General features: G+C 43.9%; 1 protein-coding gene across 4 annotated transcripts; it reads left to right on the top strand.

Annotated features, from left to right (window-relative positions):
- PWWP2B (PWWP domain containing 2B) lies at nucleotides 1-27,421 on the top strand. 4 transcript variants are annotated; one of them, XM_035137717.2, is made up of 4 exons: nucleotides 1-59; nucleotides 3,681-4,079; nucleotides 20,293-21,937; nucleotides 26,834-27,421. In XM_035137717.2, the coding sequence occupies exons 2-3, from the start codon at nucleotides 3,937-3,939 to the stop codon at nucleotides 21,917-21,919; spliced, it is 1,770 nt and encodes a 589-aa protein (XP_034993608.1). In that variant the 5' UTR covers nucleotides 1-59; nucleotides 3,681-3,936; the 3' UTR covers nucleotides 21,920-21,937; nucleotides 26,834-27,421. The 4 variants fall into 4 exon arrangements, 3 of the variants coding, with proteins under 3 accessions (XP_034993608.1, XP_034993609.1, XP_034993610.1); XR_009557615.1 differs by lacking the exon at nucleotides 1-59 and adding an exon at nucleotides 77-3,344 and having other exon boundaries at nucleotides 20,293-24,673; XM_035137718.2 differs by lacking the exon at nucleotides 1-59 and adding an exon at nucleotides 77-3,344.
- The last annotated feature ends 381 nt before the right edge of the window (nucleotides 27,422-27,802 follow it).

Genomic DNA, 27,802 nt, shown 5'->3' on the forward strand with positions numbered 1-27,802 from the left:
GCTGAATTGTCAAACATTGTCACGGTTAAAGGGGCTGAAGAGAGACAGTGATCGCTCAGGTAATGTGAGAGCCGTAGACTTTCTCCTCCTCGTTATTTCCGGGCATTCCGATTTGTCTCGTTTCAAAATGTTTAATTCAGACTGGCTTGGGCGCCTCTTCCCCCAACCCCTGCGCCCACCTTGCCTTTTAAACGTTTTTTTTTCTAGCCGCTCTTAATAATAATAAAACAACAACAAATAAAATCCGATCCAGGCTGCAGAAGACGGTGGGATAACTTCGAATAAAGCAAAACAGTTTTCCCACCGAAAAAGAGAATGATTAAAGCGTGGCCATAAATATCCTCGATCCTCCTGCTTGCAGTCTGGGCTAAGAGCATTTGAAGCAGCGGCGGGGGTGGCGCGGGGAGCGGGGGGCCGAGAAGCCCAGGAGCATAATTTTGCAGAGAGGAAGTCCATTGAGACTGCAGTGCTAGTATACATGTCTGCTCAGCAACTGAGGCCTTTGAGTTCAATGGAACTTGCTCTCAGGTAAGTGTGGCTCTAGGATCGCACCCTGAATAGATCTGCTGTCAGGTTAATTACGAGGCTTGAAATGTGGCAAGGCGGAGGTAAGGTTTCTCCTGACTTGTGCAGGATTTGCCTGGCCCTGCTTCAGAAACAGTTTCTGGACAACAGAGCTTTGGGGAAGGGGGTGGAGGAGGAGAAGCCTCTAGCGAATATTTCAAATAACCACCACACTGTATTTCTAAATCACATTTGTTTTCAATATGCTTAAATACCTGGAGCCAACAGCAAAATTATGCAACTCAAATACAATTTTTTAATTTTTTTTTAAAAAGAAGGGTTGACTAAGAATTCCACCCATTTTTCTTTTATCAAAATGGTGATGTTTGCCATACAGTCTCTTTACTCTGTCTCCAAATTGTGCCGAACACTTTGTACTTTGAAGGGGGAAAAGCATGCTTAATGTAAGAGTTGCAATCCACTTAACCCTGAGAGTATGTCCCATTGAGCTCAATAGGGCTTACTTCTGAGTAGGCATGTAGAGGATTGCACTGCCAAGGAAGCGAAATTTGCTTTAAAGGCTTTGAAGGCTGTTTTGTTGTTGCTGTTGTTGTTGTCTTGGCAGCATTGCTTGCCTTTAATTACTTCCTTTGAATGGGCTTAGCCCCCCCCCTTCTTTCCAAAGGATAGAACACTATATGTCATAGCTGCCAAGTTTTCCCTTTTCTCACGAGGAAGCCTATTCAGCATAAGGGGAAATCCCTTTAAAAAGGGATAACTTGGCAGCTATGCTATATGTTGAGGCAGAAAGGCTGCCTTTCAGCCGTCTAGGTGTGTTATTCATCTGATAAACCGTGTTAAAGGTTGTGCTAGTAAACAGATTTTTTTTGACAGCATTGGAGATTTCTATCTAAAAAAGACCCATTGCAAGAGTGGCAGGAGCAGGAGGAGCTGGTGACCTTGCAACCCCTTCTCAAAGGCAGTTGCCCTCTTTTGTTTCCCTTTGGGTACAGGCCTCAGAAAGCAATTCCACACAACACCAGGCAGAGTCCTTCAATTCCAAGAAAGCTTTGGATCTCTCCCCCCAGCCCTCCCCCAACCCCACAAGTACAGTACAGACACCCCAGTAGCTTAAACTCTTTTTGTTCAAATTGCTGTGTTTACTTATCAACCTTCCTTTTTTAACTTCCTTGTTGTTTTACCAAAAGCAGGCCCTGAGAGCGGCCTGGTCTTTTGCCCATTCTATTTTTGTTCCACTGATTGTGACCCAAAGCAAGGATGCTGCCGAATCATGATCCTGGTTTTCTTACGGAGCATGTTTTTGAAAGCATTTTATTTGACGAAGTGATTGGAGGCGGGTGGTCACTTAAGTCCCCTGGTCTTGAACATGTTATACTTGGGAGTCTAATCCCCCCTCCCCGCCCACATAAATTTGTGTTGCTTACTTACCTGTGTGGATCAGGTTGCCAGGCAGATTCACAGATGCATTAGAATGCTAAACTATCCTCCCTTTTAAATTAGCAATTCAAAAGCCTTTGATTGTATGCACACTTACTACTAGGGAGTAAATCCTATTAGTGGGGCTTACTTTTGAGTGAATATGCATAATACTGGCTGCATGTAGCAACCTTGCAAGTTAGGATTTTGTAGCTACACTGCTCATTCAGAGTACCATCTGTTGAGCCTAGACAAAGTAGTGTGTGGACTGTAACCTGGCTTTGAGCTGCTGTCCTTAACACCAAAGAGGGAGTAAGTCTGTTGAACACCCTGAGACTTGCTTCTGAGTAAGCATGCATAGGATTGCACCACTGGGGAAAAATATTATTGTAAATGTAACCCTATGCATGTTTACTCAGAAGTCAATCCCACTGTATTCAGTTGTGTTTATTCACAGGTGAGTATAGGGTAAAGGATGCTTGGCTGAAAGCAAGCAGCACCTTACTTCTGAGTAAATGTAAACAGGACTGGGCTGCTAATAAGACAGAGAGCTATGTGGAATCTGTGTCACAAAGAAGAAAGCTGGTCATAAATCTGTATTTCCAAACACAGGCGGGTTGAGCTAAAGTCATGCATCCTGTTTTGAGAACAGCCTTTTGGGAACAGCTCATACTTCATATGAAATATCTTGCATTGCAGCTGGCATTGGAAATTTCCCATGTAAGTTGGAGAAGATGACCTCTTGTCATCACACTCCGTCCACCCTCAAACTATAGAAAAAGGAAAAAGAAAAGGAAAAAATGGAGCTCAGAGGCTGGCCTGCCCACCAAATGCAAACTTGCAGCTTTTCCTACCATCTGTTTTAAGCCAACAAATCCGACGACTTTGATTTGTGCTAGTGGGAAATGTTTCTGTCCATGTAGGTGGAAAGTTTGGGGATTTGGTTACACAAGTCCTTTGTCTCAGGACGTTTTGCCCAAAGCACCATTGAAATGTACAGCTTCACCTGGAGTAAATGGTAAGGGCTGTACAGTATTCTCGACTTTCCTTTCCTGGGAATAAGCCCCTTGGAATTCAATAGGACATACCTCTAAGTATACATGGTTAAGATTTGGCCCCACTGAACTCAATGTGACTCATTTCTGAGCATGCCTGGCTACATCCCAGCTTTGAAAGGGCGAAAGTGGTGTTATGTATTTATCAACTTTAAAGGCAGCTTGAACATACGGCCCCCAGGTGTTGAAGTAGTCAGAACCTTTGTCTCCTCTGCAAACCAAAAAAAGGTTGCCCTTGCTTAACCCAGTTACCTAAAGGGAAATAAGAAATAATTCACTTTAACTATGAGCTTGTTCGGAAACCTACTGGACACAGAGAGGCATGTGTTGCAGTGTCACCCACGCCAGGTAAATAGCTAGCTTGGGGGAGGAAATCTCATGTTTTCAGCCGCTGTTATCTTTTGGGGTGGGGGTGGGGAATGCATGGAAGTTAATCTGCTTTTCCTGCTCGTTTGAAAACGCTACAGTATAGAGACGGGAGCTGTTTTAGCTCTGGACGGTCACTTGACCCTCCACGTTACCGGTCTTGCGCGTGGTGCTTCTGAGCACAAGTGTGGGGGCAGAGGGCAGCCCTCCTTTCAAGGGGTGACCCCGTTTAAAGTGGGGCGGGGAGGCAGAGGGGGCGGGAAACAAAAGCACCCCCTTGTTCTATAATCACCACCTTAATGTAGCCAATTGTTTCAGGATTCCGTCGTGGAACGTTCCCGGGAGGGAAGCATTGTGACGTCAGCGCACCTACTAATCCTCCCTGCTGAGGGGGAGCCTGGAGCCATGAGGTCATCGCAGCGGCCACTGTAGTAGCGCCAGCAGCAGCTTCAGAGGCCGGCGGGGTTGGGGGGGGAGGGGAGCTGGCCCGAGCAAGGCCGCCTGGGATCCCGCAGCCGCACTCCAGTTGCAACCCGAGGCTGCCGCCGCCGCCGCCGAGTTCCTCCGCGAAAGCATGGAGGAGGCCGACGCGAAGGAGCTGCAGGTCGGCTCCTGGCTACCCGTCCTGGTGGAGCAAATGGTCAACGACACCCTGGTGGTCACCTTGAGCTGCGGGGAGAGGCGCTTCACGGGAATCCTCCTGGATTGCACTAAAAAGTAGGCACGCGAATTTCTTTATTCTTCCTTTTTCTCCCCCTTCGCCCCCTCCCCACCACCGCCACTGCACGCGCAAAACTTCCAAAAAACGCGGGGGAGGGGAGCGGGATTGCAACGGAGAACTTTGCCTTCCCCGCCGGGGCCTGCTGCAGGGCGAGGGCAGAGCAGCTGGGCAGGAGGAGGGATTAGGCCATAATCTGATTAAAGAGTTAAAGTTGCACGGCACGTTGCAGCGGGGGAGGGGAGGAAAGTGCAGAGAGAGGGGAGGGGAGGGGAGGGGAGGCTGGCTTTTCTTGCCCCTTCTGAGCAGCAGGTTCTGGTTTCATTTTCTGTTCGAAATTCCTCGTGGAAGAAATATTTTCTCCTCTCTGAAAGCCAGTTTTCCGACTGGTGCAAAAGGCTTTCGGGTCCTCTGAAAAGGTTTCTGCAGTGAGCCATAATTTCTGTGGGTGCATGTTCTTTTGGGAAATGTGCAATATGTAGAGGAGAGGAGAAGCATTGCCTTCATATTTCAAACCAGCAAACTTCTGTGTTTCCTATGTTGGAGGGGGGGGGTTGCTTCCAAATGTTGCAACTTTGCTAAAAGTACCCCCCTTTCCCCCCTGATAAAGCCCCACTTTGTGCTGACTATGGGTGGCTGCTGGTGTAGCAACATGATAACCTCATGGTGTCACATGTTGCCATAATTACAGACTTCTTTGTTCAAAAATATTGCACACTTCAGAAAGCCTTTATCTTGAGTTGAAACAGCCTCAGTTTGTCATTTTTATTTTTCTGAATTTAGCAAAAGTACCGACATTGGAGTGTGTGTGTGTGTGTGTGTAGGAAACCTCATAGGTACATATACAAAGCCCTCCCCGACACACACACTTCCCAATCTACGGTTTATTATGTTTGGTGAAATCCCTACAAATGAACAAAGGTTGGTGCTTGTGTTTGCAGAGAATAATATTATCCACATGTAGTATGTATAAAATTGCCTGCTTTGCAGGATTATCAAAATGAAAGAATTTCATGTGCATAATAAATAAAGCTCCTAATGGTTTGTTAAAGTGCACATATAAGGTCCTCTAATAAAGGAGACTTGTCTTGACCAAACCAAAGCTGGAAAAGCAACCGATGATAGAAAATTGAGCTTAGCCATGTTATTGAAACACTCCTTTCTAAATAACCTGAAATGGCACTGATTCTATCTCCCTTGTACACACATTCTTTTGTCCTAAAATAGCCAAAACTTCTTTGGAATACACCCACTGCCCCAAACTGCAAATCAAGAGTGTCTACAGCAGTGATCACAAGGCACTCCTCAAATATGGTCCATTCTATTTTCTGATGAGAAATTGTAAATAAACGCCTGCCACTTCTGGAGGCCCTAAATTCATTTTCTGTAATAAGGACTTGATCTTGGTGACAGCTTCACTGTTCCCCCACCCACAGGCAGTGTGCAGCCATTAGCCTTTGACAATTATCCTGCAGGCGTTATCTCATAATTAGATATGCTAGCAGCCATTAATAGAAATGGCATGTGATTTTAACATGCCCCACCCCCACCGTGAATATTTTTCATTATTTTCAGCATGTAAACATGCACTCCATGACCAAACAATGTAAAATTTGCTTCATTGGGTGACAATATATTCAGTCTAACGGTGGGCTTCTGTGGCTCTTCTCCCCCCCCCACCTTTCTCATTGTCCAGGTAGCTAAGTTAATGCTTCTGATATTGTCAAACTAGCCACATAAATGCTTGCATTATGTGTCCAGCCATTGCTGCAAATCAATGTGTCTACAGCAGTGATCACAAGGCACTCCTCAAATATGGTCCATTCTATTTTCTGATGAGAAATTGTAAATAAACGCCTGCCACTTCTGGAGGCCCCAAATTCATTTTCTGTAATAAGGACTTGATCTTGGTGACAGCTTCACTGTTCCCCCACCCACAGGCAGTGTGCAGCCATTAGCCTTTGACAATTATCCTGCAGGCGTTATCTCATAATTAGATATGCCAGCAGCCATTAATAGAAATGGCATGTGATTTTAACATGCCCCACCCCCACCGTGAATATTTTTCATTATTTTCAGCATGTAAACATGCTGTAAATGACCAAACAATGTAAAATTTGCTTCATTGGGTGACAATATATTCAGTCTAACGGTGGGCTTCTGTGGTTCTTCTCCCCCCCCACCTTTCTCATTGTCCAGGTAGCTAAGTTAATGCTTCTGATATTGTCAAACTAGCCACATAAATGCTTGCATTATGTGTCCAGCCATTGCTGCAGCTGTATTGATTTCTTCCTGGCACCTGAGACTCTGAAGCAAATTAACATGGGCCACAGTGCACTGGGATTTTTTTTTTTTTTTGCATGCAATCCCTGTTGGAACGCATTGGACCTGTGCGAAGGCAGGGGCTCTCTCACCAAAGCCCCTTGAGTTTCCACCAGACAACCAAATGAGAAGTTTTCGTGTTTGTTTGTACATTGTGTTGCTTCTCTGCCATTCTGCCGCCTCCTCTATATAGGCAGTTCCAGCCCCTTGAATGTTGGTTTCTGAGATTCACTCTTTTTTTCTCTTCTGGCTGTTGCATTATTTCAAGTTACACCACCTCCCTTTTTTAGCACAAAGCACACTACTGTGACCCACTCAGTTTAAGCTTGCTATTGAACTTAGTGCAGAATTAAGGCTGAATAGTTTGATAGCATTGCCTCCCCTGTAGCCGGGACCTGTGGGTTCTCGGTTGCCCTCCAGCCCTCCTTCTGGTTCATGGGACTTTCCCCGGGCCACACCCCTTAACTCGCTCTGCTTTGCACCCTCCTTGAGTGTTCTTGCCTAGCTGGGATGTGTCCTTGTGCTGTGATCATGCTACTTGCTTGGCTGGATGGAGGACAGAGACAGATGTCCAAGTGTTTGTGGAAACCAGCTTAATGTACAAAGCTAATACTGTATTCATGTTCACTGCTCTGTCTTTGGCCCTGCACACCAGTGGCATGTGCCCCTCCTGCACAGAATTTGGCCCTCAGACTGAATAACATTCCCTTTCGTTGTTCTTGTTTAGTCGCTTAGTCGTGTCCGACTCTTCGTGACCCCCATGGACCAGAGCACGCCAGGCACTCCTGTCTTCCACTGCCTCCCTACATTGCTACATTCAACCCATATTTTATGGGCTTTATATACTTATGGCAATAAATCAAAGCCAGGTGATTGGTTTATATACCTGGTGCAGTGTACTGTTGTCTGACTTGCCACACTTCTCAAGCCAGGTGCCTTTGTTATAATCTTTTCAGTCTTTTTAACTCCTCCGCATTGCATCTGCTTGCTTGCTTGAGCTTATTTGATATAAATACTGTAAATGTTTCCCCCCAAATAACAGGGCAGGATTGAGGGGTCTCTGCTAATATTCTTGCCTGGGCTGGATGACAGGTTTTCCCCTAGCAGACCTTCCTGGGTAAAGGCAATGTAAACCAAGCCCTTTTGGGTTGCTTTTTAATGCAAGGCTTAAATAGCTTATCTATTGTTTTCTTTTCCAAACCTCCCAGGCAGTTCAAAAGCTTGGTGCCTATCCATTTGGAGCACAGTTCCTGGCCCCATCCCCCACCCTCTTCCTCCTCCTCCTCCTGGTTTGTTTAACCTCTTTCTGCACTTTCTTTTCAATAGGACTAAGATACTTCACATTCAGTTTCATATAGTTCTTTCCAGCTATCTAAAATGCTTCCAGAATTGCCTTGCCATCTGTTGCAGGTTGATTTATTTGGCCGGTTTAACATAATTGCCCTTTTCATACACTCCCTGGTCAAACCAAGAGCTTTGAAGTTGTTACCTGAAGATTACTTTGAAGGGGGATCCTAGAGAAGAGCGTAAGATATTGACAGTGCAGTCCTCCTACCCATGTCCACTCAGAAGTAAGCCCCATGGAGTTCAGTGGACATTATTCCCAAGTAAATGTGCATAGAATTGCAGAATGGCTGAGTAAGGGAAAGAACCCAAAATAAGTAAAATCTGCAGTCTCTTGCTAGACTAGAGAGCAAAAAGTATGGGTGGGAGACGAAGGAAAAGAAATACATGTGGAAATCAATGTGATTTGAAACGGTAAGAATAGCCAAACCTGTGTAAGAGATGTAACAAGATACTAGAAGAATTAAAAGCCCAAGGAATGATGCACAAATATGACTATAAAGAACAGATCTGGGAGAGGGAAGGAAGCCCTCATCTCTGCACAGAGAAGTTATGGCCTGAATCACGAGGGTTGGGAAAGAGAAGAGCGGCTTCTCTTTTCAAATGACTGGTGTACGCTGGAGTTTCTAATTTGCACTTATCAAGAGGTTGACATCGAAAGGGGGAGGGGAATAGACCTCAGAAAGCAGCTGGACTTCCAGCTCAGCCATTTGACTCCCTGATTTATTGTGGCAGACAAATCTGCATGTCCTTTTGCTGTTTTCCTACGTTGTTAGATTCAGTATCTGAATGCCTGTACGCTTTACAGTGATTTTTTTTAAAGAAATGAAACTCTGCTTATATTGCAGCTAAGTATCCACAAATGACGGGGTTGGCTTACCACTTTGTTATTGTTCTGAGGTTCCCCCATCCCTCCCTTGGCACATAGAGAGGGATTTGGAAAACACTGGGGGGGGTGTCTCATTTGTGCCGCTGAGGAAGGTAAGAAAGGAAGAGACTCCTGGCGTTTCTTATCTTCTCCAAGCAGCACAGCAAATGGAATCTCTGGAGGAGATCTGTGTGCTGCTTGCTGTCCTGCTCACCAAAAGGCTGGGGACACATCCCCTGGTAAGCTGTTGAATGGATTTGCAGTCGCTTGAACATTGGTTGTCCACACAGAGGCATGTTGAGCCCGTTTTACAATGCACCCACCTGCAACAGCAAATATTCTGCCTATGGGGTTAAATTTTGGATAAAAGGAGGTGTGCTGCCCATCCCTTTCTTTAGCCTTGTTTTGAGAAGTATTTGATTTGGGCAGGAATAATATGATAACAGGGGTTATCCCCCTACTTCTGGTTCTCAATTGTTTATTTATTTTAAAGGGTTCTTCTAACTACTAAGTTAGAATTTTTTGTTGCTCTCCATCTCTGTGAAACCACAGATTGTAAATACTTCTGCCTCCCTTCCTCTCCCCTCCTGCCATCTACAGTGGTACCTTGGAAGTTGAACAGAATCCGTTCCGGAAGTCCGTTTGACTTCCAAAACATTTGGAAACCAAGGCTTCCAAAGAACGTTCGCAAACCGGAACACTCACTTCTGGGTTTGCAGCGTTCGAGAACCAAAACGGATGAGTACCAAGGCGTTTGACCACCAAGGTACGACTGTATCTCTCTATCTATCTATCTGTTGATCCATCGATCCATCAATCCAGTTTGTTTACTTCATTTTGCATCTCAGCAAGTAAGTATTGTGAATAAACTTGCAGACTGGTCCTGTGTGCCTTTTCTTGTAAGGAAGTATTACTGGGGTCTGTAGGAGAAAAAGCCCTGAGGGTTTGGAATGACAGAACAAAGGGCTGAAAACTTCTGCCAGTTGAAAGGGATTCTTGGGAGCAGGTACTCAAGAGTATGAAAGTACATCTTCCTAACTCACTCACCTCTGCTCCAACGAAGTTGTTGCAAAGATAAGTAAATCCCATTGCGCCTTCCAGGCTGTATTTAAGGATGCAAAAGTGGTAAATAGGTTTATACGTCACACAAGTATAGTAGATGTGCATATGAATCTACCAGTTGCTAGAAGGCTCCATCCTAGAGTTGGAGGGAGCCTTGTAGGCCTCCTGCTCCATCTCCCCGTGTTCAGTGCAAGAAATTCAGGATCCCGCCACTCCAACAGGTGTCCATTCAGCCTCTGCTTGAAGGCTTTGAGTGATGGGGAGAGCTCACCAGCCCTCTGAGTAACTGGTTCCACTGGCAAGCTGCTCTTCTCTTAAATGCCAAAATCTACCCCTGTTTAACATAAGCCCAGCATAATATCTCTGTAATGCAAGCATTGCAAGTGTACATATTAGCACAAGGACTGATGTGCCCCAAACCCAACACGTTCTCCTCCTCACTTTGTTTATCTCCAGGGTGTGAGCATATTGGCCCAGAAAGGCAACTGGGTATTTCCAATACGTAGCCTTCTGTGCTGTTTCAGCAGATCTATCATTGAAGAACTGTGTTGGGAGAAGATTGGCAGGTGATGTTAAGGGGCATGCAAGGTTTCCTCCCTCTCTGTTAGTCCTAAGAATGGATGGTTGAGAGTAAGCGAGCAGAGCCCAAGGCCCAGCTGTTTTGAATTTCCAGGGACCAGTCTGAAGCACTTGCTACAATGATGAGAGTGAATCTGAGTATGGGACATACTTTATTTTCCTCGACACTGGCTAGCCATTAGCAGCCTCCTTATAAGGGGGGAGGGATTCTTTCCCAGTTAAAGGGTGTCTTGTTCCAAGCCAGCTTGGTATCTAAAACATCTTTATTTTGACATTAAGCGCACTGAACAAAACACAAAATGGAGGCCAGGCCAAGAAGAAGGGAGCAGGTGTTAGAAAAGTGAAAGCCTGCTATTTTAAAGAGGTAGTTAACAGCTGGTTATTGAATTGTCATGCTTAGCAGTGCCCATGCTTGTTAGTCATTCATGGAGCAGAGGGAAGTGCCCTTTGGAAAGTCTGAGCTTAGATATTTAGCAGGCTTAGTCATCTGGCAGGTAGGAGTTCAGATGTGCCCTTGTTCGAGTCTTTCCTGGAACTATTTAGCATTGCAGGGATTTACCTTTGCCCTCTGCCACCCCTTGGCAGCTAACATTTGGAAGAATGACATTGACTCCTTCACAAGATAAAGTCTCTGTGGTCTCTCAGATATAAGGGGTGAGATAAATCTGTGTTTGGTGGTGCTTGTTTTTGCCCCCTCAACTGGATTTACAGCCTGTTCCATAGTCCAGCTTAAGGACTGAACAAATTAAAACCACCTTTGCGAGGGAGAATCGGCAGTTGATGTAAAGGCTAAGGCCTCTTCTTCCACCAGACAACTCTCCCCTGCAAATATATAGGATAGAATCATAGAGTTGGAAGAGACCACAAGGGCCACCCAGTCCAACCCCCTGCCAAGCAGGAAACACCATCAAAGCATTCTTGACATATGCCTGTCAAGCCTCTGCTTAAAGACCTCCAAAGAAGGAGACTCCACTACACTCCTTGGCAGCAAATTCCACTGCTGAACAGCTCTTACTGGCAGGAAGTTCTTCCTAATGTTTAGGTGGAATCTTCTTTCTTGTAGCTTGAATCCATTGCTCCGTGTCCGCTTCTCTGGAGCAGCAGAAAACAACCTTTCTCCCTCCTCTATATGACATCCTTTTATATATTTGAACATGGCTATCATATCACCGCTTAACCTTCTCTTCTCCAGGCTAAACATGCCCAGTTCCCTAAGCCGTTCCTCAAAAGGCATCATTTCCAGGCCTTTGACCATTTTGGTTGCCCTCTTCTGGACACGTTCCAGCTTGTCAGTATCCTTCTTGAACTGTGGTGCCCAGAACTGGACACAGTACTCCAGGTGAGGTCTGACCAGAGCAGAATACAGTGGTACTATCACTTCCCTTGATCTAGATGCTATACTCCTATTGATGCAGCCCAGAATTGCATTGGCTTTTTTAGCTGCTGCATCACACTGTTGACTCATGTCAACAGGATACCACATCATTGGAAACCCTATATACTCTGTGCCCCTTCAATATATGGCATGTATATACTCTGATGAGAAAAATGAGGATGTTAATTCAAGGCTCTGTAAGATGTGCTAAATAAAGGACTCTGAAACAGAACTGGAAAAGTACCTCAAATTACCGGTAATAGTGGCATTGTGGCAAATTTTGTAGGTTCCAGCCTTGAGGAGGGCTGTGGAGTAACTTGGTGTAGCATTTGCACTGAAATGAATTTCACCACAGATCTTTTTGTATCGGTGTCTCCCAGGTTGAATCTCATTTTGTGGCGTTTGCCTGATAAAAAGCAACTAAGTTTCATTCTTTATCTAATGATGTCATCTGAGGTTACATTATTTATATGGTCTCTTTCTCTCTCTCTCTCGTGTGTGTAAATCAATTGGCTTTGTTTCCCAATATCACTATCTTCTAGGTAAACACGATACAGAATTAGAAAAATAGTGTCCTCATCGTGATGACAAACTGCTTTTCATGTTTGTTTGTTTGTTTGTTTGTTTTACAACAAAAAGTCTCGGTTTGAGTGGAAACTTAAAATCGCAATGTAAAATGTCTCATTTTACATGTCTATTTTTAACCTGTATTCTCCCACCCTTATTCTGCTCCTTAAACACACCCCCACTTGCCCAGCCAACCTCGCAGATGATGCTCTCTGACTTATTTCAGACACTGATTCCACTGTCAGTGGAAGAGGACTGAGCATTGCTTGTCCTGGGATTCTGATGCCCAGCCCTGCACAGCTTTGCCTCAGCATTAGGATCAGGCAGCTGGAGGCGTGTTAAATACCAGGGCGTATTTGTTCAGCTCCAAGGGCCTAATGGAAAATGTTGTTTTGATGCTGGGCCTCAGCTGACTAAGGTATGTCTTGGCTGCATAGAAGGGGCACACCTTCATGAATTTTGCATAAACTAAACTGCATGCATTTTGCGCATAGATACCAAGCCACAACGGATAAAGCATGGTTGTGGCTTTGATGAAAATTGCCCGCCAATATCCGTAGCATCCAGTATTTTGTATAATGTATCTAGATGCCCTGGTGTTCTCCTTCTTGATTTGTGTTCTTCTAATAGAATTGTGGAGTTGGAAAGGGACCCCAATGATCAACCTCTTACAATGCAGGGATCTTAGCTAAAGAATCCCAGATAGATGCCCACCCAACTTCTGTTTAAAAACCTCCAGTGAAGGGAGAGCCCACTGCCTTGTGAGGAAGTCCACTCTGCTATTGAAACAGCTCCTAACATCAATAATAATAATAATAATAATTAATAATAAATTATTTATACCCTGCCCATCTGGCTGGGTTTCCCCAGCCACTCTGGGCGGCTCCCAACAGAATAAAAAAGCAATAAAATATCAAACATTAAAAACTTCCCTAAACATGTTTATTCAGAATCTCCTCTTTTTTTTTTAGTAATTTTAGTCACCAGAGCAAGCTTGCTCCATCTTCCATGTGACAGCCCTTCAGATATTTTAGTCTCAAGTTTCCTTTAATTTTTTTTAAAAAATTACTTGCCCAAAGGTTCATTAAAACAATATGTCTAAGGAAGTGAAATATCAAGCCAGTGAACATGCTACTTCTTAATTTCATTTTTGAGGTAGGTTCTGATTATAATACAATAACAATTTATAATTTATACCCCACCCATCTGGCTGGGTTTCCCCAGCCACTCTGAGCTCTCTGCCTGGTTCCCTGTAATCTCACTTCTCGCAGGGAGGGAACCACCAGAAGGCCCTTGGAGCTGGACCTCGGTGTCCGGGCAGAATGATGGGGGTGGAGACGCTCCTTTAGGTATACTGGGCCGAGGCCATTTAGAGCTTTAAATGTCAGCACCAACACTTTGAATTGTGCTTGGAAACATACTGGGCACCAATGTAGGTCTTTCAGGACCGGTGTTATATGGTCCCGGCGGCCGCTCCCAGTCACCAGTCTAGCTCCCGCTGATTGATTGAGTGTGTTTGTCTCCATGCTGGAAATGTGTGTTGAGGTGAGTGCCCTATCCCTTTACCCCATATAACCCAGGCTCTTCCCATGTTGCTGACCTACAACTCCCATGATCCCTGACCTCTGTCCACGCTGCTAGGGGCTGATGATAACTGTGGCCTAAAACAGCTGGAGGACATCAGGTGCTCATGCTACTACCAATTTGGATTGTGCGAACGTCTTTGTAAAGCTTGAGTGCTTGGGGTTTTGTCAGTCAGTTCTCAGTCACACACAAATAAGATTTTAGGGATGTGTGTGGCCTGTCCTGGCTGCAGTATAGCATGCCCATTTTAGTAGCTGGCTCCTCTGAGCATAGAGAAGGAATAGTAGATGTTGAACATCTTTATAGTTGATGGAAAAGGAGCCATGGCTTTGGAGAGGGCAGGTCCATGTTTACAGCCCATAATTTTTTAGGAGATGCCTAAAAGGAGAGATCATTTTGGCTATGTGTGTTAATGGCAACTTTCTTGAAGGCAGCAGTGAAAGCCTCTCTCTGCAAAGCACCACTCTAATTCAAAAATCTCTGTTAAGATCAGGGCAATAATATCCTCTTGGGATTAAAATAGTTCCGGCTTAAGTATTCTTCTCTCCCCCTCCCAGGGCATACTGAGGAACAATTGAGGGTATTGTTCTCTTTTATACCACAGACACTTTCAGAAGTAGACCAGTGCTGTAAGGAGTACAATTGCTCTCTCTGAACATTTACTTGCTGTCTCAAATGCAGTAGCCAGAGATGGCAACACTGTGGGGGAATAATAAATGGGATTCTGAACCAAGAAAACACACATTCTCTACTGTAGAAATCTGATTTGCTCAATTCTGGCTTCAGTTTTTATTTTGCCAAATGAAAGCTTTGCAAAGGAAATATTTCCCCCCTCAATAAGGGACTAGTGAAAGATTTGACAGGAAACACACTAAACATATGGGAAAGAAGAGACTGAAGTTATGTTTCAGGTTGTGCTTTGTGCTGCAGTGAAGATTCGAAAAGTGATCATTTTATAAAAAAAAATATTTTGGAAAATGAAAGTTAAGATCTTCATGAAGTGGAATTACTCCATAGGTTCAGTGAACCTTTTGGGTGAAGTCGGTATACTTGTTCCTTGTCCAAGGGCACTAATATGCTCCCATCTGGAAATCCTTTTCATTCAGTGGATGGAAGCAGCTTATAAATGCCAAGGAACAGATGCACAGATCATGCCCTTCCATTGAAATGAATGGAGCTGCTTGCTTGCATCTCTGTAAGCATTTGAGTTTATGAATTGAATGGCACCCTGCTAATCAGAAGTAAAAAATTATCTGAAATAGCCAAGGCACTAGACTGCAGTTTTGGATGGCAAATATGGTTTGATAACTTTCAAAAAGATGATTCTGTATTGCTTGCATACTTTTCTTTGCGCCCATCAAGGTTGACTAGAAATTTTGCAAAAGCAGCTTTCATCCCTGGGGAGTTTGTGGAAGCCAGTATCATTGATTCAAAAAGAACCCAAGTGCCAACATTAGGGGTTTTTGTGGGTTGTTTTTTTTTTTTAATGACCTTGCACTTCAGGCCATATAATGTATCTTGGTAGACTAATTTCCAGGTGGCGCTTTTATGGAGACCTGTGACCCATGTTGCATGCAAATCTTTTCCCCAGGCACAGAAATGGCACTCTGGAGTGCTATTGCTGCCTGGATTTGACCCCTAAATTGCAGGCCTGAGTACAAAGTGGTTGGTACAGTCTCCCACACAAGAGAGCTGAGTCTTCAAAAGCTGGCTGCCAGTATTACTTCAGTCTCCCCTGTGCTAGGCTTCAGTCAGCCAAATGTCGTGTTGGCCTCTTTTCTGCTGTCCTGCTGCAAGACATTTTGATAGCTCTCTGAAACATAGATTCATCAAAAATGAGTAGAAACAAGATTTCTGAAACAAGAGGAATGCTTTGTTGTTGTTTTTAATGATGCACACATGCTGAGTGTCTGACTAGGTCTGGGGAGACCCGGGTTCAAATCCTTATTATGTTGTCTAGCCACCTGGATGATCTTGGCTAGTTCATCACCGCTCCTACTGACCTACTTCACAGAGTTGATATGGGGATAAAATGGGTGGAGAACAATGTATGCTTCCCTGAGCTTCCGGAGGAAAGGTGGTGTGTAAATGTAAGGAAAAGAATAAATCTTAGAGTCCCTCCTTTGTGAGAGAGAAATAAAAATGCTTCTCTTCAAGATTATGTGCAACCATGTACCTGTTTCATGGATTAACTCCCCCCCCCCAAAAAAATTGACTGATTAATTAATTAAGTAGAAGCAAGTGAAAACAGCATGCTCTTTAATTCTGGGATTTAAGCTTACAGCTTTTCCAGTTAAACTGGAATTCGGGAGGCGTGGCAGAGTGAATTAAAAGAACAATAAAGGATTGGATCAGGAAATGCCATCTCAACCTTGTTCCACGAATTCATTTGATTATGTGTATATACCCTAAGCATCTGCAACATGTACAGATTTCCTTGTGATCAGTAAGCTGCAATTTGTTAGGGTTCTAGGTCATTTGGAGAGAGCCATGCCTGTACAAGTGGTGTACACATGCATGCACACACACACACACACACACACACACACACACACACACACACCACAGGTTAGTGTAGACAATTGGGAGAATGAATTGAAGCCAGGAGCAGGGACAGCCATTGCGATCCTGATTCTCTTCACCTCCCTGTTTGTTTTGAGATTGCTGTGTATTAAATTGAACAATGTTTTGCACTGTTTGGGATTTGGGGGGCTTGTCTCTCTGTGTTTGTTGGCTTTGGCTCTAAGAGACTTGCCGCCAGTAGGTTTGAACCCTTGGGCAGTTCCACCAGACATAGCATAGTGAAATTAATTTCAAACAGGCCACCTCCTGACTTGAGCATTTTGGATTCCGGTCAGATTATTTCCTGTAGAAATTTAGGCACATGATGGCCTCTCCCCTCTGCAAGGACAAAGGACCTGTGAAGGTGATCTGCCCTTGGAGGCTAATGGCTTCTGATGGGATTCCTGAACATTCTTGTGGATTTACTGGCAATCCTGTCTAAGCTCTGTTCACTCTCTGGAATAGAGGTAGATTGTGTGGTTGACAGGATCCTGTCCTCTTCTACTATGCAGAGCACTGAGAACTTGGTATATACAACGGAACTGCAGTTGCATTATAAAAGCATGACTTTAGTTTTCTCTTTGTTCTGCGCTGCTTTTTAGAATTGTGTTTTTGTATTTTGTCCTTCTATTGCACTGTGCATGGCTCACAGGTCGTTAGTTATTGGGTGGCTGAAGAAATTGCAGTAAGTAAATGATTCCTTTAAGTTATTACAACCAGAGTGACGGCCATTTTGGAAGCCACTTGAGACAAAGGTGGAACATGAAGGAAGATGGTACATGGTGTTCGGTTGAGGAGCTTCTGAGTAAAAGGTTAGATGGTGACTCACCATCTCTAAAAGAAAATTAAGTCACATTTAGGTCACATCCCCAAATAAAGAACATTGTACTTTGGCCATATTTACAACATCCCACCTGGCCTCCTACCTTTGCACCTAAACCTTTGACATTTAATGTGAAACGGGAAGGCCTTCAAAGAGGGAACTTTTAGAGCAAGATGAGTTGCCAAATGAGAAAATTACCGGCAATGGGTTTAGAGCAATTGGAAATGCCACACATTCTGGCTGTTTAAATCTCATTTGTAGGCCTTTGTATATTAATAATTTGGTGGTTAATGGGCTGAATAGTTATATATTTTTTGTTTTGTTTTTTTAACTTCAGGGCAAAAGTAGAAGTTATATTCAGATCCATGCCATGCACATATTATAGACTACAGTGGTACCTCAGAAGTCGAATGGAATCCGTTCTGGAAGTCCTTTCGACTTCCAAAACATTCTGAAACCAAGGCACGGCTTCCGATTGGCTGTAGGAAGCTCCTGCAGCCTATCAGAAGCCGCGTAATCAGACGTTCAGGTTCCAAAGAACGTTCGCAAACCGGAACACTGACTTCTGGGTTTGCAGCGTTTGGGGGCCAAGGCGTTCGACTCGCAAGGCGTTCGATTTCCGAGGTACAACTGTATATGGGTTTGCACCAGGCTGTTGAAAATCCTAACCTTCGATATATCATTTCTTTAACTCCTTTAACTTATCATTGTAATGGCTGTTAACATCCATGCCATTTCAGCTTTGGGGATGGCAAGAGGTTCTTCCACCCAAGTCTGGGCAATTTGACACACACACCCCGTTCCCTGCCATGGCACTGTGGTGTTCAGGAGGAACTCTAGACCATTCAGAGAGGCTTTGGGTGGGTTGAAGGGGGACAGAGGAGAGGTGAAAGAGGAGTTTGCTTGGTCTTCAGATCCAAGTTGCAGGCAACAGTTGCCACCAACCTACTGAACATTAAACACTTTTACCCTAATCCTCCTTTATGCCTTTAAACCCGTCTTCTCCTCAAGCGGATGAGATAACTGACCGGCTGCTTTAAAATAATTTTTTCATTTCTAAGCATTTTTCTGACCTTCATCAAAAGCCTGCTTCTAAACAAATATTCAGCAGTCTCGGTTGCTTCAAGCTTTTGCTTGCTATTAAGGGCTTTACTTGAAAGAAGATTATACCAAAAAAAGGTTTATTTTATAAGCCTTATTTTCAACAGTCTGGGTTTATTTCCTGTGGGCTAATCTAGTCTAAATGGGGGGGAGGTGAGCGACATCAAATAGACAAAGGTATGTTTTTCATTCTAATGAAACGGACCCATGTTTGTCCGTCCTCAATTTACTCATTAATGATATGATATAAACAGGAATTGCATTTTAAAAGGCTGGGTATCTGGAATGTAGAGCATGAGTTGAAATGACTGTTACCCTTACTTCTTCCCCATTGTCTTCATAAATTGCAAAGAGAGAACACCCATTCCTCTTAGGATGGTACTTATGACCCCCTTGCTGCTCCCATGATGCTGAAATAGTGGGGAGAGAACACTGCCGTCACTCAGATTTGGCTTTGTGATGGTGCCAATGCCAATGAGGTTGGCCTATATAATGCCTTTGCTCTGATTTGGCTTCAGAAGTCAGATCTTACTCGAGACTGTCTGTCGCCTTTTGAGCCAGAGAGTTCACTAGAAAACTTTCTGCTCCACCCTTACGTGGCCTGAGAACAGCTAGTTCATTTCTTTCAGGTGCAATATAATTTACAAACTTCAGGATTCCTCATGGGAGCTGAGTAACAGGAAAAGAGCCAGTAAGGTGTTCCTTGGGAACTAGTTACCCAGAAATTCTGGGGCACCTAGAAGAACAACTGGTTGCGTAAACTTTGTGATGAGTAATGAGTTTTATGTCTGGTGCAGAAGTCCATCATCAAATGAATGCCCCAATAAATAAGATGTCACAGTCCTTGCTGTCCTCAGTTTAAAAGCTTTTGTCTTAATGGTTTTTTTTGTACCTATATATGTAACCCCAACAATCCTCACTCTTCACTCTTGCTTCTTTCTCCACATTGTTTTGTGTGTGAGAGCATGCTTTACCACAGGTTGGAATTATTCATATGGGGGGAGAAGTAGCTTTGTCACCTGGCACCGTAATGATTGTTCTGTGAAGAGGACTGCTTTTCCTTGAGAGTTCCCAAGCAATGCTAAGTTTTTTGGGGGGGAAAGGGCCACAGCATAAGAGTCTATCTTGAGAACTTGATGGCTATGTGCAATTCACCCTTCCCGTGTTGTGCATGCTTTTCATTGGAACTTTTTAGTGTGCAACACATAGTGTTCGAAATTAGCCAGGCGCATTTTGCATCTGGAGGTGCATTCCTGGGGATAATTGGGTCTTTACTGTTTTCACAAACTAATACCCCATCTTGTAGAATTCTATGAGTTATATTTTATCTGCACAATCAAGTGAATTTCAGGAACCAAAATGCTATTTGTGTGCAGCCTGAGCAGGAGCAGAGAAAAATGCTATAGTTAACTATTGTAGCTTGTCTTCCCTTTCCCCACCCCACTGCCCTGTTCAAAGTTGTAAAGAATATTCTTAATGTTATGTATGGTCCATGTCACCATTAAGAAAAAAAGAGGTAGGAATTGGCTAGCATATATGTAGACTGTCCTTGGATAAAGTGACTTTTCTTTAAGTTCTCAAAGCTCTTAACCTAGCTCAAGCTTGTCATCTGAACTTGCCAGATGTCACAGTTGGTCCATCATTTGAAAAATAAGACTTTAGAGCTGCCTAACCCCCAAATGGTAACTAGACAGTCCACTTTGGCGACTATAACCTTGGTTTAAGGAACCATTTGGCCCCTAGCTTATATATCTGAGTTTCTAACACTGGCCACACATGGGAGGAATCTTTAGCGCACAGCTTTGCTTGGGCTCTCCATACAAAGAGCAAAGGTGATACTCTTCAGAGTAGGTGATACTCTTCAGAGTTGTAAGATAAGAAGGACGCTTTCAAATTCTGCAGTGTAGAAATATTTCAAAACTGTTCTCTCTGTAATTTTTAGGGATGGTTAAATTGATTCTGATCTTGTGTTTCTCTCTCCCCCTCCCCCACCTTTTATTTTGTTTCCTACCCATGTTGCCCTAGGTCTGGGTTGTTTTGTGTTCCACCAGCTTCGTTACCAAAGACAGATGAGCTTCTGGATAAAACTTGCACTAACGGGACGTCTGAAGACAGGCAGCCCATACAGCTGGAGACTGGGCAGTGGCCTTTGGATGAAAAGCCTTCCAAAGTCAATGGCGAGGAACAAGTTCCCCCCCTCTTGCCTCCACCGCCGTCGGGCAACGTTCTTCCTTACCCTCCCTATTTTGAGGGAGCCCCCTTCCCCCCTCCGTTGTGGCTAAGGTGCTCATATAATCAGTGGGTGCCTCAGCCCCCTCCGAGGACTATAAAAAGGACAAAGCGACGCTTGTCCCGCAATAGAGACCCTGGCCGGCTCATCATGAGCACCATTAGGCTGAGGCCTAGGCGAGTGCTCTGTGAGAAGTGCAAGAACACCCTGAGCCCAGAGGAAGGGAACAAGGCCAGACAGAACACAAAAACCAGGAGGAAGCTGAGCATCGAGGACAAGGAGCAAAAGAGGCACAGCGAGTCCGACTACGGAGAGAAAAGGGGCAAAAGAGAGAAGCGGGAGGATGAGAAGTTCCCCCGGGAGTTGATGCACCGGACTCCGGTTATAAAAATATCTTACAGCACCCCACAAGGTAAAGGGGAGGTGGTGAAAATCCCCTCCCGGGTTCATGGCTCAGGGAAGCTGTTTTGTCCTCAGAGCAGAGGGGAGGACCAAGAGGAGACCAGAGACTCGGAAGGGGATCGGGAAACCAAATGTTTTGTGGATAAGTCTGCAGGCGGTCAGCTTGCTTCCATTCCAAAGTTAAAGTTAACCAGGCCTGTGCATTCCAGTGCAGATGTTCCACCTCCCAAGATCAGGCTGAAACCCCATCGGATCAATGAAGGGGACAACGTTTCAATTTACAAAGCGGAACTTATCGACCAGATGAATGTCCTTCCCAGTCGCAGAGAGTCTCGGGCTTCTTCTTTTTATACCGATGAGTCTGCGGATAGAAGTTTAGCCGAGATGTCTTCAGGGAGCTCCTGTGAAGACGACGACTTCAAAAGGTTTCCCCAAGGTAAAGATGGACACGATAACTTGGCTTTCCTTATGAATTACCGTAAGAGGAAAGCGGATTCTTCTAGCTTATCAGTGTGTAGCAATGACAGCCTAGACGAATCCAAATCTTCCAGCTCGGAAGTAACATCGCCAGACATGTGTGACTTTTTACCTGGCGACGATGCGTCCGTCTCTTCATCCTCGAAAGATGAGCGAAAGATTGTGCCCCCATTAACAGTTAGACTGCACACACAAAGTGTCGCAAAGTGTATCACTGAAGATGGAAGGACTATTTCAATCGGGGATATTGTTTGGGGCAAAATCCATGGCTTCCCCTGGTGGCCGGCCCGTGTACTCGACATAAATGTCAGCCAGAAGGAGAATGGAGACCCTTCCTGGCAAGAAGCAAAAGTTTCATGGTTTGGTTCTCCAACGACATCTTTCTTGTCTCTCTCAAAACTCTCCCCTTTCTCTGAATATTTCAAACTGCGATTTAATCGTAAGAAGAAAGGGATGTATCGGAAAGCTATAACAGAAGCTGCCAAGGCAGTGGAACATCTGACCCCAGAAATAAGAGACCTCTTAACGCAGTTTGAGACATAATTTTGGCTTCAGTTACAGGTAAGTGTGTTTGGGAGACAACACGAGCATTACACAAGCTGATTTAAGCACCTGTGTGATTAGAGTTTGTTTTTCAGAGTTTTTAAAAGTGAGAGGGATGGACCGCTTCAGTGGGAATTAATCAAAGGAGCTGCATAGAGCACTATTAAAAGTGTGTGCATTTTTGGGGTATCTTGCACTGTGATATCAAAGTTTGGGTATATTAAGTGCTTAGTCTTGGTCACTACCAAGTCACCCCAGAGTATCTTTCCCATCTTTTGAAATGTGACTGGAAAGTTTGGAGTTAGAGCTTTTTCGGGCGGGGTGGTGGTTAAGTCACCATTTATTAGAGAGCTTGCCAAATACCCAGAAAAATCATCTCCTCCTTTTGTTCTGTAGTTTGGGTTATCTCAGATCCGTAAAACTTTTCTGGTCAACTCTTTTGTTAAGCCAAACCAGTCAATTCAGCAAAAACCATTCCCTCGAAAATGGTTTCAAGGGCTACTGAAGATGGCCGAGAGTTGGATGAATGAATGAACAGCTCAGCTGGATGAATGCAAGGAAATTGAGGAAACTCCGGAGGAGATGGCTTCATGTAAATCGAAGGGGTTCTCTTCTTAGCAAAGGCTGGGCCTCTGACCGTGTATCTTAATTCTAAGGGATTTTCTCAAACTGCAGGCAGTAATGGTGCTGAAATAAAAGTGCTAATGTAATTTGGGTTTTTTTAAAATCTTTTTTTCCCCTGTAGAGGGCTATTGTTGTGGGGGATCAGATGCAGTCATTTCAAACTGGTTTTCACGTGATAGACTGGAAAGAAAATGCTTAGTGGGAAGTCAGGGTAATAACTGCAGTTATCTGACCTAGAAATAGATAATCTATGATGACCAGCTGCACTCTGGTAGTGTGGAGCCCTGCTGTTAAGCAGCCACTAAATGTAATGTGTAACTGTCAGGGGCTAATAAGAATGCAGGGCTGCATAACGAAGAAAGGCCAATTAGTGTTTTAGCAGGTGGCCAAACAAAATTTATGGTAGACGGATTTGGAGTTTGGTTTTTGTTTTTGCAATCTTGGTCACAGATCTGCCGTAATTGAATAAAATGCTTGCGAGAAGTGCAAGCTTTGTATTATTATAGCCCTATAATTTTTTTCCTCCTTCCCTTTTGGTGCTCTGTAGCATCGCCAATATGACACCAACGTACGACGGTCTCTGTGTTGGTGGAGCTTTTGTCCTGTTTCCATATTTCTGAGGATAGAACCCTATACTAGCTTACACAGGGGCAAGTTCAATTGAACTCAGTGGGGCCTACTTCTAAGTAGGTATTATAGGATTGCACTGTCAGAAATGTCCTTAGTTTGGGTTGTCTGTGTGTGTATATATATATATATATATCAGTCCTACTCCTGTCTAGCTTTTGGAATCATGAGAAATGTAATACAATTGAGATGAGTGAAATTGAAGTTGTCAAGACAAAAAGGCTGGTTTCTTTGAGGAGATAAATCAGTGATGTTGGCTTTATTGGGTGGCTGGCTGGGGGGGTTACAAATTCCCATGCTGAAGTTCATTAAGAGATATAATTAATGGGAATTGTTGAAGAGAGAGACTGTCATTGTCCCTTGACAATGGGTCATCTAGTAAAGGTAAAGGACCCCTGGACAGTTAAGTCCAGTCAAAGGCGACTATGGGTTTGCGGTCCTCATCTCGCTTTCAGGCCGGGGGAGCCGCCGTTTGTCCACAGACAGCTTTCCGGGCCACGTGGCCAGCATGACTAAACCGCTTCTGGTGCAACAGAACAACCATGATGGAAACCAGAGCGCACAGAAATGGCGTTTACCTTCCCGCCACAGCGGTACCTATTTATCTACTTGCACTGGCATGCTTTTGAACTGCTAGGTTGGCAGGAGCTGGGACTAAGCAACAGGAGCTCACCCTGTTGCAGGGATTCAAACTGCCAACCTTCCAATTGGCAAGCCCAAGAGGCTCAGTGGTTTAGACCACAGCGCCACTGCTCTCTCCTCATCTAGTCCCACCCCCTGCAGTGCAGGAATCTCAGTTAAAGCATCCATGAGAGATGGCCACCCAACCTCTGCTTGAAAAACATCCAAGGAGCCCAACAGTGAGCAAGGTCTTCCTTTTGGTGCCCTTGTGGTTTGAACTGGAGGCATGCTGGCCAGCTTAAGAGCATTGAGAGTGTGAACTAGAGTGCATCTAGCTATCTAGCTCTGCTGTAGCGCATTGCAGGAAAAGATTGGTAAAAGTAAGCAAGCTGTCAGCCAAAGAAGCTTCTCTGCTATTGCTGGTCTTCTCATTGAGGAACCTGATAAGTTTCCAAGAAACCATAGGGTTCCCTGGGAAACAGTTTAGAAAACCCAGCTCTGAAGTGTAGGTACATACTGTATTGCTAAACACAGCAAGCCTTGAAGAGTCTCTTGTGATGACTTGTATGTTCTGTGTGGCCACAGTTTTTCGTTATGTATTTGGTCCAGAACTGAATAAGTATTTTATGTGATTTACAGTGCAGTTGATGTACTCCAAGCTTGTTGGATCTACTTCGTTCTTGGTGGTGGTTGTTTCACTGCAAACCCAAGGTCCACTAACCAGAGTAGCTCAGCACTTGGAATCAAGGAATAGGATTCCTCTGAGTTCAGCCCAGGAAACTTGTTTTCAGCACCAGAATGGAGCTTGCAGTCCTTTGACCCAGAGAACCCACTCCTGTTTTTCACCTAAGCTTTCATTGTTTCAGCAGTCTAATTTAGAAGGTGGGATCCTTTTTGTTGTTGCTTTAATAACTGGGAGTTTGCTCACCTGCTGCAAATCTACCTTCTGCCAGCCCCTGGTTTAGTAATGTAATTATTCTATTCTTGCTTTTTTATTATAAACTGAAATTAATCATGAACTCTGGAGCTAGATTTCTTTTTCTTTTTAGAAGTCATGTTATCTGATGTATCTTGCAGCCTCAGGGCTTGTCTCCAAGAATATGGTCACCCAAAATTGTTCTTTTGTTGTCAAAAAACAATGGTCTTTAGCTTTTGATTGTAATATTTGGACTCGATCCATCTCTGTGGATTTATGAAAGAGGCATTTGTTTCAGGAAGAGACCTCTTTACTTAAGGCATCAAAAAATGTAGAGTTCTTTATTAAACTTCTGTAGATGTTGAAAAGCTGGGGAAAGTTACCAAATCACGAGTATATTTAATTAGAATGTTCTTTAGACTGCCTTTCATCATACAGTCTCAGGATGGGTTAAAATCATTTAAGACAAAATGTACAAACAGATCCAAATATCCCTAAAATCAACTCTTAAGAGATACAGAATATGTTTTGTGGTTGGACACCGGACAACCTCAGCAACAACAAAAGGCAAAATGAAAATTCAGTGGCCACTGGTTCTAAAAGGAGTACATTATTGTGAATATTTTAATTTTTAAATTTCTAACCCCCCCCCACTTCCTCCCAAAAGAGCTCAGGGTGGCAAACACAGCAGTGATTGAACAATACAATTGAAAATAAAATAAGAACATCTAAAAACAATTAAAATCATGTAAAACAATCACATACTCTTACAGCTAACAATTTCAAGGTTGCCATGAACAGTATCTCTCAGCCATCAAATGCTTGGGTAGACAGAAATTTTTTCAATTTTTTTAGACATTTTGACAAATTTAATTCCATTTCTAAAGCAGCAGGTATGTCTGGCAAGGATTATTCCAAAATTAAGGTAACTTCATCCTAAATGTTTTGAAGGCTTCTTTTCAGTTGTCAGCACAAGCTGATATTGCATGTGAAGATTACCGTACTGTAACTTACTTCGATGCGCATACTGCTACTGCTTCCTTTTTGTGAAATTCTCGAGAAATAAGAAATCTCTCTTGCTTTACAGTGTAAATTCTTGTCAGCTCTCCCTCTCTGTTTCTCAAGCTGGTTATGCTTTAAAATTCCAAAGTATTTAATATATTATAAAGTATGTTATGTGCATTTTGTTCTGTTCCTAACAAGCAGCACAATTCTATATCGGTCCACTCAAAAATAAGTCCCGTTGAATTCAATAGGGATTTATCCTAGGTAAGTAGGTATGTGATTGCAGCCTTATTTGTGATGTGGTGTGCTGCAAAACATGCTCAGCGTTGCTCAGTAAAACAAATCTTCAAATGGGGGGTAGCCTCCTCCGGATATTGTTGGGTCTGCAGTTCACTTCTGCCTCGCACCGCTTGGCCATCGGGACTGATGGAAATTGTAGTCCAGTAGCAATTGAGTGGCACCAGATTGCCTATAAAAATGAATGACTGGAATAAATATGTGCCAACTTATCAGTGTAAACAGAGAGGGAGGGAAGAGTTTTTGAGGGACTGCAACATGGGACAAGGAATGCTAAGGGCCAAAGTCGTGTCTGTCATAGGGCGGGATTGAAAGATGGATCTTCAAGCATGTTTGCAGGTGTATAACAAAATCTGAAGTAATACATGCAAAGAGCAGAAGGTCTGTGTTCATGCGTCTCACTAAACCAGGGAAGAGGAACTTGGGGCTCTTCAGATATTGCTGGACTCCATCATCACTGACCATTGCTAACTGGCGCTGATGGGAGCTGGGAGTCCCAGCAGTATCTGAAGAGCTGCAAGCTCCGCAACACTGAAACATGGTTTAGCAAAATGTGTGAGCAGATTTGATTAGTCAGATTGCTATTGTTCTTTTCTTTAAAAAAATCTGTAGTGTGTGGTTTTTTTTTTGTTTAGCTTCTTCTTTTAGACTGAGCAGCTCCGCAGAGTCTCTGTGCCTTCTCTCAAGTTTGCTGTGACCAATTTAGACTGTGAAGCCCCGCGCTATATTTGGACCGGTGGCTGTGTGTACATTTCTGGTGACAATTGTGGTCTGAGTGTGCAGTGCCGCTTTCAGTAACCTCTCCCTCTTTCACTTTCTTCAAGGTAACAGAAGATAAGACCACAGCTGTCCTAGAGTTTCACAAAGTCTGTAAACATCCCGACACACACTTCCCTGGGAGAATCTTAAGGTTTCCGTGCTCGTGGCAGCAGGATGGGTTTTCGGACTGGCCCGCAGCTCATAATCTGTGAAAGTTATAACAAGCACCTGGACTGCTTAGTAAAAGGCCCTCCGCGGGCTAGTCTGACCAAAAGTCACAAAGCTACTTAACACAAGAGAAGCAAACTTGGCGAGTGCTGTTTCAGTGGACTTGGGGGGAAATGAAATACAACACCTCGGAATGTATTTATTACCTATGAAATGTTAGCTACTCTTGATAATTCCCTGTTCCTCTCCCCCTTCCCCTACACGCACACAAACACACAAACACAAACACACACGTTGCTGCTTCTGCTGCTTGTATGTAACAAGATCTCTCTCACACTCTTGTTTTTGATTTTAACACCACAAAACTGTTTACTCCTATTATGTACACTTCTGCAAGGGAAATGCAATAGAATGGAACCGGTGTAGTCTTAAGTTAAAAATGGACTCACTTTTGCGTCTATTAAACCACGGAAAAATAAGCAACGCATCATCCCTGGGTGGCTTTTATTCAAAACAACAGGCCATGGCCTCCTTTGTCAGCTTTTGCATGTGAAATCTTGCCAAACTCCCTTCTCATCACAGCTTTGGCTGTCCAAGTAAAGAGCTTAGACCAGGGTGGTGGGGAACCTGAAGCTTGCCAGATGAGGGCCTGGATAGCTCAGTTGGTTAGAGCGTGGTGCTGAAAACACCAGGGTTGCAGGTTCAATTCCCATATGGGACAGCTGTGTATTCCTGGATTGCCGGGGGTTGCACTAATAATAATAATAATAATAATAATAATAATAATAATAATAATAATAAATTAATTTGTATCCTGCCCTCCCTGGCCGAGGCTGGGCTCAGAGCAGCTAACATCATAAAAACAA

Source organism: Zootoca vivipara, chromosome 5, assembly GCF_963506605.1.
Source record: "Zootoca vivipara chromosome 5, rZooViv1.1, whole genome shotgun sequence".
Classification (NCBI taxonomy): domain Eukaryota; kingdom Metazoa; phylum Chordata; class Lepidosauria; order Squamata; family Lacertidae; genus Zootoca; species Zootoca vivipara.

Coding starts and splice junctions, on each gene's coding strand:
- PWWP2B (XM_035137717.2), top strand. CDS start 3,937: ATGGAGGAGGCCGACGCGAAGGAGCTGCAGGTCGGCTCCTGGCTACCC. Junction 4,080..20,292: donor CTCCTGGATTGCACTAAAAA/GTAGGCACGCGA, acceptor ATGTTGCCCTAG/GTCTGGGTTGTTTTGTGTTC.